The sequence below is a fragment of the Pelodiscus sinensis genome, chromosome 3, assembly GCF_049634645.1.
Source record: "Pelodiscus sinensis isolate JC-2024 chromosome 3, ASM4963464v1, whole genome shotgun sequence".
NCBI lineage: Eukaryota > Metazoa > Chordata > Testudines > Trionychidae > Pelodiscus > Pelodiscus sinensis.
In genome coordinates, this window is record NC_134713.1 from 158,298,342 (window position 1) to 158,314,169 (window position 15,828).

Here is a 15,828-nt window from a genome sequence, read left to right on the forward strand (position 1 = left end):
CACACCGTACCATTCTTACTTCTATGCTGTTGCTAGCAGCAGCTCTACCTACAGAGCTGGGCTCCCAGCCAGCATCCACCACTCTACAGATCTGAAGGTAGTTCTGCCGCCACCAGCAGCAAAGAACTAATGGTAGTAGTACCACAATCCCATACAATACCACTGCAACCTCCGCACAACTCATTTTTGGGTCAATATCCCTACAATTACAAACAGCTGAAAAATTAAATTTACTATTTTAAAAATCCAATGACCATGAAGTTGACCAAAATGGACACTGAATTTTGTAGGGCCTTATGTATATTAGATGGCTCAAACTGCTATTATTGTTCTCACTTTGGTGCATATGAAATTCATTCATATCTTTTTTTTTAATAATTTGGTAAAGAAGTTAAATTACTTAGATAAAAGACAACTGCAAGACTGAAACCTCTATTTTGCAATAGAAGAGACATTTGCAATTCCAAAGCTGTAACAGATACAACTGAACCTTGATCATTCATATGAATGATGAGGGAGGAGACCCATTTTGCTCCAGACATTTGTAAATTAGGCTCTTATCCTAAAAGGGCTCCACACAGAAGGCCCCCAAACCGAGCCCCCCACCATCTCCAGTCAAAGCACCTCACCTGTTTAACTACCTGCTGAACAGGAGCTTTAGCAAGTAAGGTATCTATCCTGCTCTCAATGAAGCTAATAACATTTGTATTAATGTCAATAAGAGTAATGACTGGATCCTAAGTGAATAAACAATTAAAAACAACATACATACCCCAGGACAATTCTTGAGAGAAAGGTGTTTATTTTTAAAAGTATAATTTTAAAATTTGCAATACCTTGTATACTACCAATTATATTGGGAAAGATACCTTGTATATGGGAAATTATATTGGGAAATTCTAACCAATTATGTTAGAAAACCAATGACCTCCTTGCAACAGAAGACCTAACTAAAATTCTCAGCTAGTTAGAGAAATGAGGGCTGTCTACAACCTTTGTTTATTTGGTGATGCGAATGTTTTTGTCTGAAGTATCAGTTTTGCATATACACACAAATATGACTAAACTGTACCTGAAAACACCTGCTATTTTTGTCATGACCTACAAACTGATCTGACAAAGAAAATTGGTTTTTATTTAAAAAACAAAAAACAAAAACCATACATTATTTTATATTTGCATATACATTTATCTTAAACGGTTCTGAAATGTAAATCTTTAAAACTGTATCAAACCATTTATTTACAGAACTGTTAACTTTACAGAACTAAAAACTATAAATGATGCACATCCTTCTTCCAGTCTCAACGGCAACAGTTACATTCCAAAAACTGGATTGCCATCAACAACGCATGCAAACACACACAAGAAACAAACCACCACTAGAAATAAGGTAAGGTTAACTTTCCTTACGTATCAGAAAAAGAAAAAAAATGGTATGAGAAATATAAAATGACTTTCAATACAAATTACAGAAGAAGTGTCCCAAGCATGTGAGACTCTAGATTTTTCTTAAGAAACTATTCCAAATGAACCTCACAATAAGAAAGTATTTAAAAAAGAGCAAGCACATTTATAAACCTGACCTTTTAAAAAGATATGTACATCTCCTATTTACTACAATTTTTCTTCTAATCCCCTGCATCCTGGCCTGCATTCCCATTACTCTCCACCACTAAACTTTTAAGCATCAATGACATCCCATGCTGTTGTAGAAGAAAAAATACAACATGCCTGGCATTCTCAGTCTCTCCTGTTGGCAGGATCCAGTAGAGAATCTCTCTATTCTGAACCAGAAATACAACTGACCATCAAACCTAAAATTGGTTTTCACATACAGTAGATGGAGTGTGACCAAGTTTGGCTATAGCATTTATTTCTAAGATTCATGTTGATTAACACTCCGAACTCATTCATGCTGTTTCCATCAAGTAGTTGTGTAATGTCTTTATTAGCTCACAGAAACAAACGAATATATAAATCAAGCCATATATTATGTCACATAATTGATACAATATGAATACAAACATACTTTTGTTTAAGTCTAAACTAGGGATATAAGTGCCTAGTTGAGTAGTCGACTGACCAATAACCCTAAGCTTACAGCATTGTCCAGTCGACTACGTGATTACTCGCATTCCCCTCTTGCTGACTGTATCAGAGGCAGCAGGGGGAGGGGAGGAAGGCAAGCAGGAGTCGGTGCTGGAGGAATCAGCTTAAACACCAGTTTCCCCCCAACACTATCTCCGTGGCGCCGCCTGCCCCCTCTCCATGCTGAGGGGAGGTTGTGTCACATCCCGGAGCAGCCTTTGTTTGCAGCCAGCCCCAGGGGACAGGGGCTGCTGGACCCAGCGTGAGCGAGAACTGAGTAAGCTCAGTCCCGGTTTGTGCCAGATCCAGGAACTACTCCCACTGTGGCTCTTCATTTTAAATGCAGTAAGAGCCAGGCTGTTTCTTACTACATTTAAACTGCAGAGCCATAGCGAGGGAAGTTCCTGGACCCAGCATGAGCTGGGACAGAACACTTTCCCTTATTGACTAATCGTGTAGTCAATACAAACTGTATCATCTACTCGATAAGCCAAATTACTAACCTCTTAACATCCTTAGTCTAAACAAGGATTTAAAACACAAATAAAAATTATTCTAAAAAAAATAAAATTAACCTGATACTTCAGGTTTTTATAATGACTTACTATGATGTAAAAGATTGAAAGTTAAGTTAAACATAAAAAATGGGCTAGTTACACTCAAATTAGTTTTTCTTTCCCAACTAATTCACCATAATAATCAAATTCACCATAATAATCCAAAATGAAAGCTGAAAAAGATATCCATCAATACTTCATTCATTACTTATAAAGTGAAGCATATGAACAGTTAACATATTTCAAAGAACTGATCTAAAAGATCCAGTGACTAACTAAATAAAAGAACATCAACATTCTTAACTAAATATAGCCATAGTAATACTGCTTCTGGTAAGATGTCAACTTTTCCATTCTAAACCCTAGCCTAAAACTTTTCCAAGAGTTTACAAGTTCACTATAAATATTCAAGCTGGCAAGAAATTTAACATACAAAAGATTCATTTCTAAAGATTTTTTTTTTAAACCAAAAAAACCTCAACTCTTCTTCCCACCCTAAAAAAAAAAATCAAATCTATTTACAAGTTTTTAAATTATAGGAGTTCATAAAAACTGCAAGTGTACGGATTATTCCACCCATCACCCCCATCCTAGTTAATATACTAGGATTTTTTAAATAAAATTTGCAAGACATTACTGAAACCTTCAAACATGATGGTACAACTTGGGGGAGGCTTTTTACTTTTTAAGGTCATCACTTGTGTTCAATAACAGGCTAAAAACATACAAGACCTTAATTCTGTTATACAATGCACTTAACTTTATATGCATGAGTAGTTCCACTAATTTTGATGGGACAACTCCTCACAGGACCTTAGGTCCTGATCTTGCAAAATATTTTTTTGCTGATGGATTCCTGGACCAAATAGCACTTTGTGGACTTCCAATGGAAGCAGAATCAGGCCCCTTATCAATTTTACAGGTTGAGCCTCTCTAGTCTAGCCCCCTCAGGACCTGACTGGTGCTGAACCAGAGAATTTGCTAGACCATGGGAGGTCAATATGGTCTAGCAGCATTATTGACACTTCCTTTGCTTACTGGGCTCTTAGAAGACATTTATGGGTAAATTAGAGCTAAACAACAGCATAGAACACCGAGAGCCAGGAGTGGTGGCTGTAAAACTGTATGCCATGGGAAACTTGGCCACAGCCATGATAAGTGAACATCCATGGATGAAAAAAAAAATAAAAAAAAGATTCAAAGGCTTTGTATCCGTGTAACATTTTTCATCTGAGAAACTATTAGCGATTTACAAACAGCAGCTCTCTCAACTTCCCAGGAGAAAAGTAGATATTATATTCCCCATCCACAAAATGGGGAAGCTGAGACAGAGATGTGAAGTGACTTGCATGTGTCACTAACAGAGCTCCTGCTTGGATTACTACCCCAATGATGCCTCTGACATTACTAGAAGGTAGTCACACTCAGACACTTATTAATTTAGAAAATGGATGAGGGAGCATTATATGTGAGTGTAAAAGAACCAGGTAACATTATACACTCCAATACCTAGATAACACAAGATATCTCAATAACAACCCAACCTTGCAAGCCCTTACTCCTGGGAGTAACCAGTAGGAATACTTGCTTGAGAAAGGACTATTCACATCAGTATGGGTTTGCAGATGAAGGGTCACATTCTAAAAGTCACATTTCTTGTGCTTCAGTATCAGAGGACATTGGTTAAGAGTAAAAAGCTGCAGCAATCTTTGACAAATCCATCTGAAATTTTCAAGTTAAAAATCAGAATGGCAATTGCTATAGCAGACCTATGCCTATAAATAAAGTGAAGAGAGACTTTGCTCTCCAAAGTGGAGCTCTTGCAAGAGGAAGAGAAAAGAGTGATAAAGCAGAAAAGTTACAGATACAAGCACACCAGTGTTTATTACAGTCTTTCCAAAATAGCAATTGATTTGTCTTTGCACTCTTAAAAGTAATCTAGTAGTTCCCTCACAAGTACATCCCCAAACTGAATGTAAAAATCTGCAGTTACTATCAGAGTCAGTTGTCAAGTGACTCTCTCTGCATGATGTAAGCACAAACAATCAATGTAGAAAGTTCTAAAAATTCCCATTATTCTGCTCCCATTGGTATGTTGAGCCTATTTACAGGATATCAACTTGCTGAACCAAATGAACCCTTATTTAGTGCAATAAATTCTCCAATGTAAGACATCTTTGTAGCCACTAAATTTAAAAACAAAAACAAAAAAATTCCTGTCAGAAAATATGGCAAAACTGTCACAGTACCAATTTTAGGGTACCAGTTCTTTTTTTAAAATTATCTTTTCAAAATGTGTTATATTCTGTTATTCAGGTTCATGAAAGCACAAGACCAATATGATTATGAAGAGTTCACGAATTTAAATTGAGTCAGATATTCTTTAAATTTCAGTATGAATATAGGAAAAACCACAAATAAAATTAGCAAACATTATAGAACTGCTTAGTATGTTCTGATAACACATCCTTCAGGGGACTTTATTGTGAAGATTCCAACTATTTGTTTAAGGTATCCAGTGGTAACTATGAAGGTTGGAAAAGTGGTCTTAAATACAGCAGTCTGTTCATGTACATTTTGTGAAATATCACTTAAAAGTACAGCATGACTTTGAAGCTTGAAGGTCACATGCAATAACTGTTCTCACCAGGATTCTTATGTGAGACTGTATCTTCTGTATTACATCTATATTTAGAAAAAGAAAAAAGCAGGACAACCTGCCCTCTCCTGAATTCAGGATAGTTCAACCACTAATTATCATCATTAATCTATTTCATTAACATTTCTAAGCAGTCTATTATTGTGCTAAATCTGAAAATAGCAAGAAAAAAAAAGTCAATTTTACTCTGCTTTCCAACTTTATTTTCCCTACCAGAAACCAAGCATTATATATTCAGATCAACAATGACCTTATGTACAGATGACAAAGATTGGCTTCCGCTCCCCCCCCCCATCAATGCTTTTTAGTTTAATAGGCCATAAATTTGATTGCCCAGAGAAGTTACAGAACTCTGCACTTGTCTTTTTTCCAATCCACAGAGCTGCCCAGCATCATCCTAAAAAGCTTCAAATGCAAATAATTACATTAAGTAGACTAAAATAAACTAAATAACCCCACACATGCCAGAATTTGTTGGTGTCAAAAGACAACTTCTCATTTTTAGTGAAACATTCACCTATGATAACTGATGTGAAAGTATTGCAATAAATATGATTACAACTGTAAAACAGACATCATAAAACTCTTGAATAAAACATGGACTATAAAACAAACCCCAGACATACATGTATATGACAGTGACACACAAGGCACATGGGAATATGTAAGGATGCAAACAAAATAAATATGTTCAGACTTACCCCATTCTAGATACTCAAGAATATTCTTCTCTCTCCTCAGGGGGGAATTATTACATTCATCGTAAAGGCAGATGAGTATATCCAGCAAGGTTTCCACACTGAAGCACTGTCCATTAGTCCGAGTTGGCCCATCCAAAATAAACTGTTCCAACTGCCTCAAACGCACCTCTCCAGACATGGTTGTTTCAGTTTGTATTGTGGTTTCTTTTATAATTATTATTACTTTTAGAAAAAAATCTAACTTTTAAATGGATTGTTAAAAAAAGAAAAACATATGGTTTTTAAACAAATTCAATGCAATAAAGGTGGTACTGAATTTACAATCCACCTCAGTGTTCCTAGTCTGAAAACTGACTCTAAGTCAATTTCACGCACAAATATACAGTATATACACAATGTGAAAGAAGAGAGTTATCCTAAAAATATCTTAATGCTTTTAAAAGAAAGAAAAATATATAGTCACTCTTGACATTTAAATAATAATAATTAAAATGAAATTCAATCAAGATTGACACCAATTTTATCATATATAGAGCAATAAGTATATTTATATATTTAAAAAGGTCTTCTCCTTCATTCAAAATTCAAATCATGCAACATAATCCTGAAAAGAATCCCACTGCATCATTAAAGTGTAAAATCCCATTCAGTTCGCATCAGCAATCCACTTCCCAGGAAGGAGCAGCAAAAGGAAAAATATATAAAATGAAGAAGAAAATTAAATGCACAGAGGAGGGGGGGGATAGGGCTGCAAAATACCCACCACCTCCACCTCCTCTTCCAGTACCACTCGGTAAATGCATCAGTGGCAATTTCTTCAGAAGGGTGGGGGACACAAGTCGCTTGAAGCAGCCCCTCCTCCGGGCTCAGCCAACTCCTGCCTGAGGAAGGCTTTTCCTGTCTCCTTCTCCTCCTCTTCCCGGAGTCTCCTTTTAAGGCTTTTCAGTGATCCCCAAAAATAAAAGGCTTCATCCCCCCTCCACCTTCTTCTCTGCTGAGTGTGGAATGGGGGGCTAAGCAGCCCCCTAAATACCAGCACCACCCGGGAATGGTGGGGGCAGGCGAATAACCCTGTCAAATCCTTCCCATGTCTGCGCGTGTCCTCCTGCCTGATGTCGGCCCTGGCGAGCGGGGGGCCGGGGCGCCCCCCTTTCCCGATGCACCAGCTCAGAAGACACTGGCCACGTAAGGCCCCCAGGTGCTAATAAGTGCTGCTGCTGCTGCTGCTGTTTTCAGTCCAGGGGATGGGGAGATGCTGCTGCCCCTGCTTCGCCCCACCGGGCTACGGGCATCCTCCTCCGGCGCGGGGCAGGCGGGGCTTACCGCCTGCGCCCCGCTTTCCTCTCCGCCGGCTCCTGCTCCTCCGCACGCCCTGCAGTCACCGGCCCGGCTCCCGGCTCTCCCTCTCACTCACACCCACAGGAGGCGGCGGCGGCCGCTGCTGGGCTCTCAGGATCCAACATGGCGGCCTCTCCAGCCCTAGCGGACGGAGCAGCCGCTGAGCTCAGCTGCAGAGAGCGGCGCCGAGCCTGGGAGCTGCTGCTACTGATGGGATTTAGGGAGGGGGACGGCGGGGGGAGCCGTTGCTGCAGCAGGGAATGCAGGGATACAGGCGGACTGGGGGGGGGGATAGGAGGAGGAAGTGGAGGGGAGACGAGGATGGAACGCCCCGAGGGCTACTGCAGGAGCAGGCAGCTGCGAGCTCCTGTTTCTCCCTAGTGAGGTTGTGGGGGGTTTCCTTTCCTCACCCCCATCTGGAGCCCCACCCCTGTTGCTCTGTCACTACTTTCCCATGCCCCTCCAAAAACAGCCCATCTCGCCTCCAGCTGGGCTAGTAGCTCCCTAACTTCTCGCTCCATGGTCCCTGCCCTTTGCTGCTACCTGGGCTTTTTCGTTGTCCTATTGGTGGCAGTGTTTTGTCATTCCTCTAACTACACCCTTCCTCTAAAAATGAAGTCCTGTTTCACCTGAGAGGGCAGTGTGAGGATTGCTACTTGTTTAACTTGAATCTGTGCCGTTAGAAATGCTTCAGGTGCTAATCCTGACTGCGTTAAATTTTTTAAAAAGTCAGAAATGTAGTCTCTTAAAATACACCTGATAGTTCATTGTGATAATATCTTCACTTATTCAACAACTTCCATTTCAAAGCACTGCACAGCCCAATGCAAACTAATACACACCAGGGATCACTTCAGCACTGACATTTTTATCTCGGGGGGTGAAAAATGGCAGCTGTTTAGTAGCATATGGCAATGCCATTCTGTGTGGCAGGGATTTAAATATATATCCTCTCCAAGAAACAAAACTTGAACTAATCACTTTTCCACCAGAAATCAGAAGAGCAAGGAGACGAAAACACTACTTGGCTTTAGATCCATGCAGCAAAGTCTTAGCATAAAAGGTGAACTTGTACTGTTCTCTGAAAGTTAAGTATATCTCTGATGGTCTTGTAGAGAAAGCAAATTCCAGTGACAATGCCCTTCCTTCTGTCCTTGGAGTGCATGTCTGGGGTTGGACTATCAGCAAAAGTGCTTCCGCTGGTCTTGGCCACAACTATGGTTAATACAAGACTGCTATTTTCTACTTTAGCCTTCTTATCAGGTAATATCAAGCAATAAGAGTTTTGTTTGTACTGGTATGTGCAAAAGAACAAGAAAACACAAAGATTTAACATTACATGATCAAGATTAAAAAAAGAGAAACTCCAAAGCAATTTTCCTACTCCTACAGAAAGATGAGTCTTTTCAATAGCCCAGGGTTACTCAGGGCAGCATCATATCTTTAAACCCTGTGGGCTAAAGCTGTAGAGGGTGGGGATGGAGATCCCTGCCACCATCTGTTCGTGAACAGAGCTGCTTTATAAAATACACTACTAGACAGAAAGTTCTCTAAGGAAGGAGCTCTCTACTACCAACTGTTGGTGAACCAGCAAAAATACAATTACAGAGAGAAATCCTCTCTATACTTTGAGGACTCACTGAAAGTGTACATGAACTATGTATTTCTGGCATAATGGGAGTGACCAGAAGAAGAGAGAACAGTGGATTCCAATTTGTGGTAGGGAATGTATCCATCATGGCAAAAACTCTGCTCAAATATCCTATAATAGAAGACAGGATACAGAAGAGAGAGTCCTGAGGTTGTTCTTTGTTGAAGCTATAGAGAGCAATAATGGAGACGAGTGAACTTTATGGAATGGTCTTCTATCCTCAACCATTAAAAGGCTGCATTAAGTGGTGGAGTCTAAAGTCTGAATCAGGCAAATACTTCTACGGCCTGGAGAAAAGTCTGCCTGGCTTCACTACTGACACCCAACTGTGAGTGGGGTGTAAGAGTCAGAGAAGGGTGGAGGGCCATGACATATTTAGGAGACATTTGTATGAGGCATTTATGCTGGTGAGTGTAGAATGGATTTAAAGGAGTACTGCCAAAGATCTTGAGGGGAAAGAGGAGGGGTGTTTCAGTTTATATATAAACTGTGTTTTGCCACATGAATGCTATGTTTCCTTCTTTCCAATACAGTAAAACATTTCCTCGTGTTTGGAAGTGGGGAATTATTGCCTGTTAAGAGTGCCTAGTAAAGATAGCTAGTTTCCCCCAATTTCTGAGAGGGGACTTGAAGTGATAATGCTTGTTAATCTTAAGAGGACCCACACAATCCTTGAGCTGAACCTTGTTGCTGCTAGCAGCACCTGGAAGAAAGTAACACACCACACCAGGTCTTCTCTGGGTGCTTTCATCTCAAATTCTTTCTCTTTAGAGCTCTGCTGAAGTTGGAATGTAGCTTTCTCTGGTTCACATATGGTTCATCCCAGCAATTATTTTCCTCCTTCCAATCAATTACCTATTCTAGAATTCCTACATGCAAAAGTATACAGGTAATTTCCATAATAACACCAGAAGAAATATCTCTAGGCACCAGTTCTGTCACACAAACTATCATAGAATCATAGAATACTAGGACTGGAAGGGACCTCGAGAGGTCATTGAGTCCAGTCCCCTGCCCTCATGGAAACTATGAGGAATTTAATTCTCCCCACCCCCTCCAAATGAATAATGAGCAATATTTAATATTTATACAATGACATTTTTAATCTTCACAGTATTATCCATATACTACCAGTTTGATTCTCACAAAACCTCCGTGATGTAAGTATTAACATCCCTGTTTTGCAGGTAGGGAAACAAACAATTAAAAAGGTTTGGCAAAGGCCATGCAGCGAAACAGTAACAGAGTTTAGATTATAATTTAGGTACTCCTGATTCCCCTATACCATGTTTTATCTACTAGCTCATGCTGCCTCCCAATGAAATAAGACAGACAAAATCAAATAAAGCTGACATAAACTCGTAGAACTGAAGGGTGGGAATGGACCAGCTCTGTGTTGCAGTATTTCTAAAACAATCACAATGTAAGTTTTTACCCATCCTAATTTTAATAGCACCACAAATGAAATCTAGCACTTATTATTTCTTAGTGCCATAGATGTAGGGTTTCCATACTTGAACTTTCAAAAAAGAGGACACTTCTGAGAGAGAATGTATCTGTATCAGTATCTATCAACTCACTTTGTATTAATGTGTTATATAACATATATATAATATTCAGGGCTTGACACATCAGCTTATCTACTTGCCTGTGGCGAGTAGATTTCAGCCAGTTGCCCCATTCACCAGCGTTCGCACATGCGCAGTGCGGGGCTGGCGAGTGGTTTTCACTGCGGTTTGTCGAGCCCTGATAATATGTATATATTATATAATTAATATTATAATATATATAATAATATACAATACATTAATACAATGTGAGTTGGTAGATACAGATACACTCCTTCTCAGGAGTGTCCTCTTTTTTGGAAGGTCAGATACGGTAACCCTAAATAGGTATGTATTTTGCTTTATCAACAACTGAAGAATCTACTATATATTTGAGAGGGTCTGTCTGTTCAAGAAGTCCTTAAACAGTAGGACTATGTCTAGATTGCCCCCTCTTGCGCAAAAAAAATGCAAATGAGGTGAAGTGTAGAATATCGCCACACCTCATTTGCATAATTAGTGAGGCTCCATTTTTGTGCAGGAGGCTTTTGCGCAAGAGCCATTTTTCCTCCTTTTTTCAGGAGGAATGGTTCTTGCACAAGAGGGGTTTTTGCGCAAAAGCCTCTTGTGCAAAAATGGAGCCTAATTCCATGCTTTGCATCATTTGCATATTTTTTTGCACAAGAGGGGGCAGTCTAGACATAGTTTAAGAGCTAGGATCATCAGATTTGGTATAGAGTTTCCTCTTATCATAACTTTAAACAAAGTAAGGGTTTGGTTGTGCTAGGATAATGGGATGTGCCTAGAATGGGATGGCGTCTCATAAAAACCATACAGAAAAGAGACAGAATCACAAGGCTTCTGATAAAGGCTATCTGGGAGTGCCACCCCATGGAACACCCTAGTCCCAAGCCTCCCACTCTCCCAGATGTCCTTTGGGGGGGAAGAAGCCTCCCTTCATATGGGAATATCACTGGCTGTTCTCTTTTGTCAGGGAGCAAGGGAAAGTGCAGTTTGCTGCATTCCTCATGCTAGTTGGGGAATGCAGGGGCAGACAAGCCTGGACCTGCCCTAGCTGGGAAACGAGTATCCCTCCCCAAGCTGGGCCCGCTGGAGCTGCCGCAGCCATGGAGAAGCACTTTTCACTTGTCCCCAAGCTGCTGTGGTGAGAGAGGGCTGGTATAGTCCTCTCTCCTCTGGACAGCCTGCAAATCCTAGTCCCACTCTAAAGCTATAATTTAAATACAGCATGTACATTTTCATTTTATTTTCCAAAAAACAAAAATTAATTGAGGTAAGGACCTGAGCAATGTTGGGAAAATCTCCTACTAATATATATGTTGGGGCTGGTCAAAACGTGGATTTGTTTGTTTTTTACAAAGAGGTTAGAATCATGGAACAACAGTGTTAGAAGAGATATCAAGGGTCATCTAGTCTAACCCCTGTAAAGGTGCAAGAAAAAAAGTCATTTACAAAAAATGGTCCTAAACTTCCATTAAAAATTGAAATTTGGAAAATGTTGATCAATTTTAATATTTTTAAGCAAAGTTTTTTGGGTTTGAAATTTCCTTGTTTTTTCTTTTATTTAGCTAATCTGGGATAATTTTGTTAAATAAATGGCATATAGGGTATTATCAGAATATTGAATTTAACAGAAGCAATGACACTGACAAAGGTGATAATGACTAGACACAAACCAGGTACAGTGAAACCTTTGTTATCCGACACTCTGTTAACCAGAAAACTTTGTTATCCGGCATTGCCCCCAGCCACAATATTGTCACATCTTCAGATGCATAGGCCTGGCTTGGTTTACCATGATTGACTTAACAATTTTTTATTTAAGAAGTACTAATCATCTTTAACTCAAAATAGAAATGTAAGACCAACTACCTCATACTACAAAACTACCAATATTAGAAACTTGAGTTTTACTATTATTATCCATTTTTTTTCCTAGGTTGATGGGACCCTCAGGGGTACGTCTAGACTACAGGCTTTTGTCAACAGAGGCTTTGTCCACAGATACTGTTGACAAAGCTTCTGTTAACAAAGAGCATCTAGACCAGTGGTCCCCAACCTTTTGAGGTTGTCGGGCGCCAGGGGGTGTGGCCGTTCGCCCGCAGGGCACCAAGGGGTGGGGACACTTGCACGCCCGGGGGCACCCCCCCATAGCCGCATGCCTGGGGCCCCCCCATAGCCACGCGCCCAGGGCCCCCCCATAGCCACGCGCCCGGGGCCGGGGCCCCCCCATAGCCGCGTGCCCGGGGCCGCCGCTCCCCCCCCCGCAAGTGTCACGGGGCCGGGGCCGGCGCTTCACCCCCTGCCCCCCGCAAGCGCCGCGTGCCTGGGGCCGGCGCTTCCCCCCCGCAAGCACCGCACGCCCAGGGCTGGCGCTCCCCCCCCCCCCGCAAGCGCCGCGCGCCCAGGGCCGACGCTCCCCGCAAGCGCCGCGCCATGTGCCCGGGGCCAGGCCAGCCACGAGCACCTGGCGGGAACATGCAAATGCCCCTGCAGGCACTATGGCGCCTGTGGGCACCGTGTTGGGGACCACGGATCTAGACTGTATCCAATTCTGTCGACAAAAGGCGTTATTTCTCGTAGAATGAGGTTTACCGCCGTTGACAGAACTCAACGGTAGTGTAGACACAGGTATAGTTTTGTTGACAAAAGTCCACTTTTGTCAACAAAACCCTGTAGTCTAGACACACCCTCAGATAACCGGAATTTGTGGATAACCAGAATGCCCTAATCCCCAAGTATGTCACATAACACAGGTTTTACTGTACCTAGTATTTTTAAAAAATGTGTGTGAAAAGCATCGATCCACCAAAGCATCCCAGAATATTTTTAAAAGTCATGAAAAGCATTCTTTGAAAATACAGGCCTTTGCCACTTAAAGAAAATATTGAACAGAACTCCTGAACCCAGAATTGATCCCTGCGGTATCCCATTTGATATGCCCTTTCAGCCTGACTATGAAGCACAGATAACTACTTGCTGGAAAAGGTTTTCCAACCAGTTATCACCCACCTTATAGTAGTTCCATGTAAGCTGTATTTCCCTAGACTGTTTATGAGAAGGTCATGCAACACAGAATCTAAAGCTTTACTAAAATCAAGGTATGTTATATCTACTGCTTCCCTCCATCTCAAAGAAATTTATCACACGATTTATTCTTGCAAATCCATGCTGACTATTGTTTATCACCTTATTATCTACTAGTTGTTTGCAAATTGATTGCTTAATTATTTGCTCCATTATCTTTCTGGATACTGAAGTTAAACTAACTGATGTGTAATTTCCCAGATTGTTCTTATTTACCTTTTTCTATATTGGCATTATATTTGCTCTTTTCCAGTCCCCTGGAATCTCTCCAGTTTTCCAATAGGCTTAATGCTTGTCATACTTTCCTGTTTATATATAAAAAAGATCATCTTTCAAGTTTTTATTCATTATCATGAACTATTATCAGGTAACATGTTTAAATGGCAGATATTTAAAAGTTAATGTGCATTCTAGGCAATAAAGGTATAATCCTGACTTCACTGAAGCCAAGGGAAGTGAGACTGTGCTGTAGCACAGAATTGCAGCCCAGAGGAGATGGAAGAGCAGGGTAAGTCTGGGAGCTAGCTATGGTGCTTTTGAGTCATCTTTGTATCTTCCCAATCCTGGGCTATTCTTGGAGAGACTTCTATCATATTTTAGAAAGTCTAGGGCTATCCTGCATGCCAAAGGGCTGCCCAGAATATCTGCAGTGCAACATCATGCCCAGCTCTGCTTCCAACATGCCCCCATATCAAGGCTTCCAAGGTGTTTTCATAAGACAACCTGAAGACTGTGTGTCTGCAGTGCCTCTGCTCACCAGATAGGGGGCTTTTAGGGCCCTTTAACCAGATCTAAAGGCACGAAAGGCACCAGAACACTTTTGAGGACCTCACTTTAGGAGTTTTGCCACTGACTTCAGTGGGGCCTGGACTTTGCAAAAGTGTTTGGAGTATCAGGCCCTAATTTCTTTCATTTTGATCTCTATACTGAATATTGGAAGGACATAATTTACTGTGCTGTCTGCAAGAATGCTGTCTTGAATACATATGCTTACTAATTTCTCCAAGTAAATTGAAAGCACATTTATTATGCATATGGAAATCAGCATGACAAATATGTAGTAGGAATAGATTGTAACTGTAATTGGATATTAGTTTTGTGGCTTTAAAAAAAGAAACTAAACATTATAATCCCCTCTATGGAAAACAAAATAAAAAATCTGCTAGTGTTTAGTTTACAGATATTTTTATGCCTTATAGAATGATCTTCTCTTCTGTTTGGTTTTATATTCACATCAAAATAGCTAAAATTACTCTCCTGATTAGTTGTTGCAAAACAGCTAGCAAATCCAGATATTTTTTAATATTACGGTGTAAGCAATGAAACTAGAAAACAACATGGTGAATAATTTATATAAGTAATATATTCAGTGGATTTTTATGGATTTTGCTTTACCCCTTCCTATGCAGAAAGAATATGCTCTTTCTCTTTTATATAAATTAACATGTACAGGCAGTCCCCGAGTTACGCGGATCCGACTTATGTCGGATCCGCAGATACGAACGGGGATTTTCTCGCCCCGGACGATGGGAGCGGCGGACGCCCGGTCCCGCCGCCTCCGTCCTCCGGGGCGAGAAAAGCTGCTCTGCCTCTTCCTGGTCTGCTGGGAGGGGGGGGGGGAGAGGAGCCAGATCAGCGCCGCGTCCCACCCAGGTCCTCCTCACTTTGCTCAGCGTCTCCCTGGTCTGCAGACCAGGGAGACGCTGAGCAAAGCCGTGGAGGACCCGGGCGGGATCGTGGCGCTGATCTGGAAGCGCCGCGATCCCGCCCGGGTCCTCCTCCGCTTTGCTCAGCGTCTCCCTGGTCTGCTGGGGGGGGATGCAGCTAGTGCGTCCCCCCAGCAGACTAGGGAGACATGGAGCAAAGCCCCGGGCCTGTGGTAGAGCAGGTGGGGCGCTGCCGGTTGGTCCCGCAGCACTGCTCCTTGGTGCTACTGGACCAACCCGGCAGCACCCCAGCTGCTCTGCCCCAGGAGTCCTGATTCAGCCGCTGCTGATCAGTTTCAGCAGTGGCTAAATCAGGACACCTGGGGCAGAGCAGCTGGGGTGCTGCTGGGTTGGTCCAGTAGCGCCGAGGAGTGGCGGCGCTACTGGACCAACCCAGCAGCACCTCAGCTGCTCTGCCCCAGGCGTCCCCAAGTCAGCCGCTGCTGAAACTGACCAGCGGCTGACTACAG

The 15,828-nt window shown here is 41.7% G+C and overlaps 1 protein-coding gene across 6 annotated transcripts in view; it reads right to left on the reverse strand.

Moving 5' to 3' along the window:
* Window positions 1–7,589, reverse strand: part of CDC42BPA (CDC42 binding protein kinase alpha) — a 329,094-nt gene extending 321,505 nt beyond the window's left edge. For 4 of the 6 annotated variants that reach the window (XM_075925322.1, XM_075925320.1, XM_014570973.2 and 1 more), the window contains exon 1: window positions 6,009–7,589. In XM_075925322.1, the coding sequence (XP_075781437.1) occupies window positions 6,009–6,186 (178 nt within the window). In that variant the 5' untranslated portion in view covers window positions 6,187–7,589. The remainder of the gene's footprint in view (window positions 1–6,008) is intronic. The other 2 variants (XM_014570971.2, XM_006118059.3) reach the window with 2 other exon arrangements.
* Window positions 7,590–15,828: the final 8,239 nt, after the last annotated feature.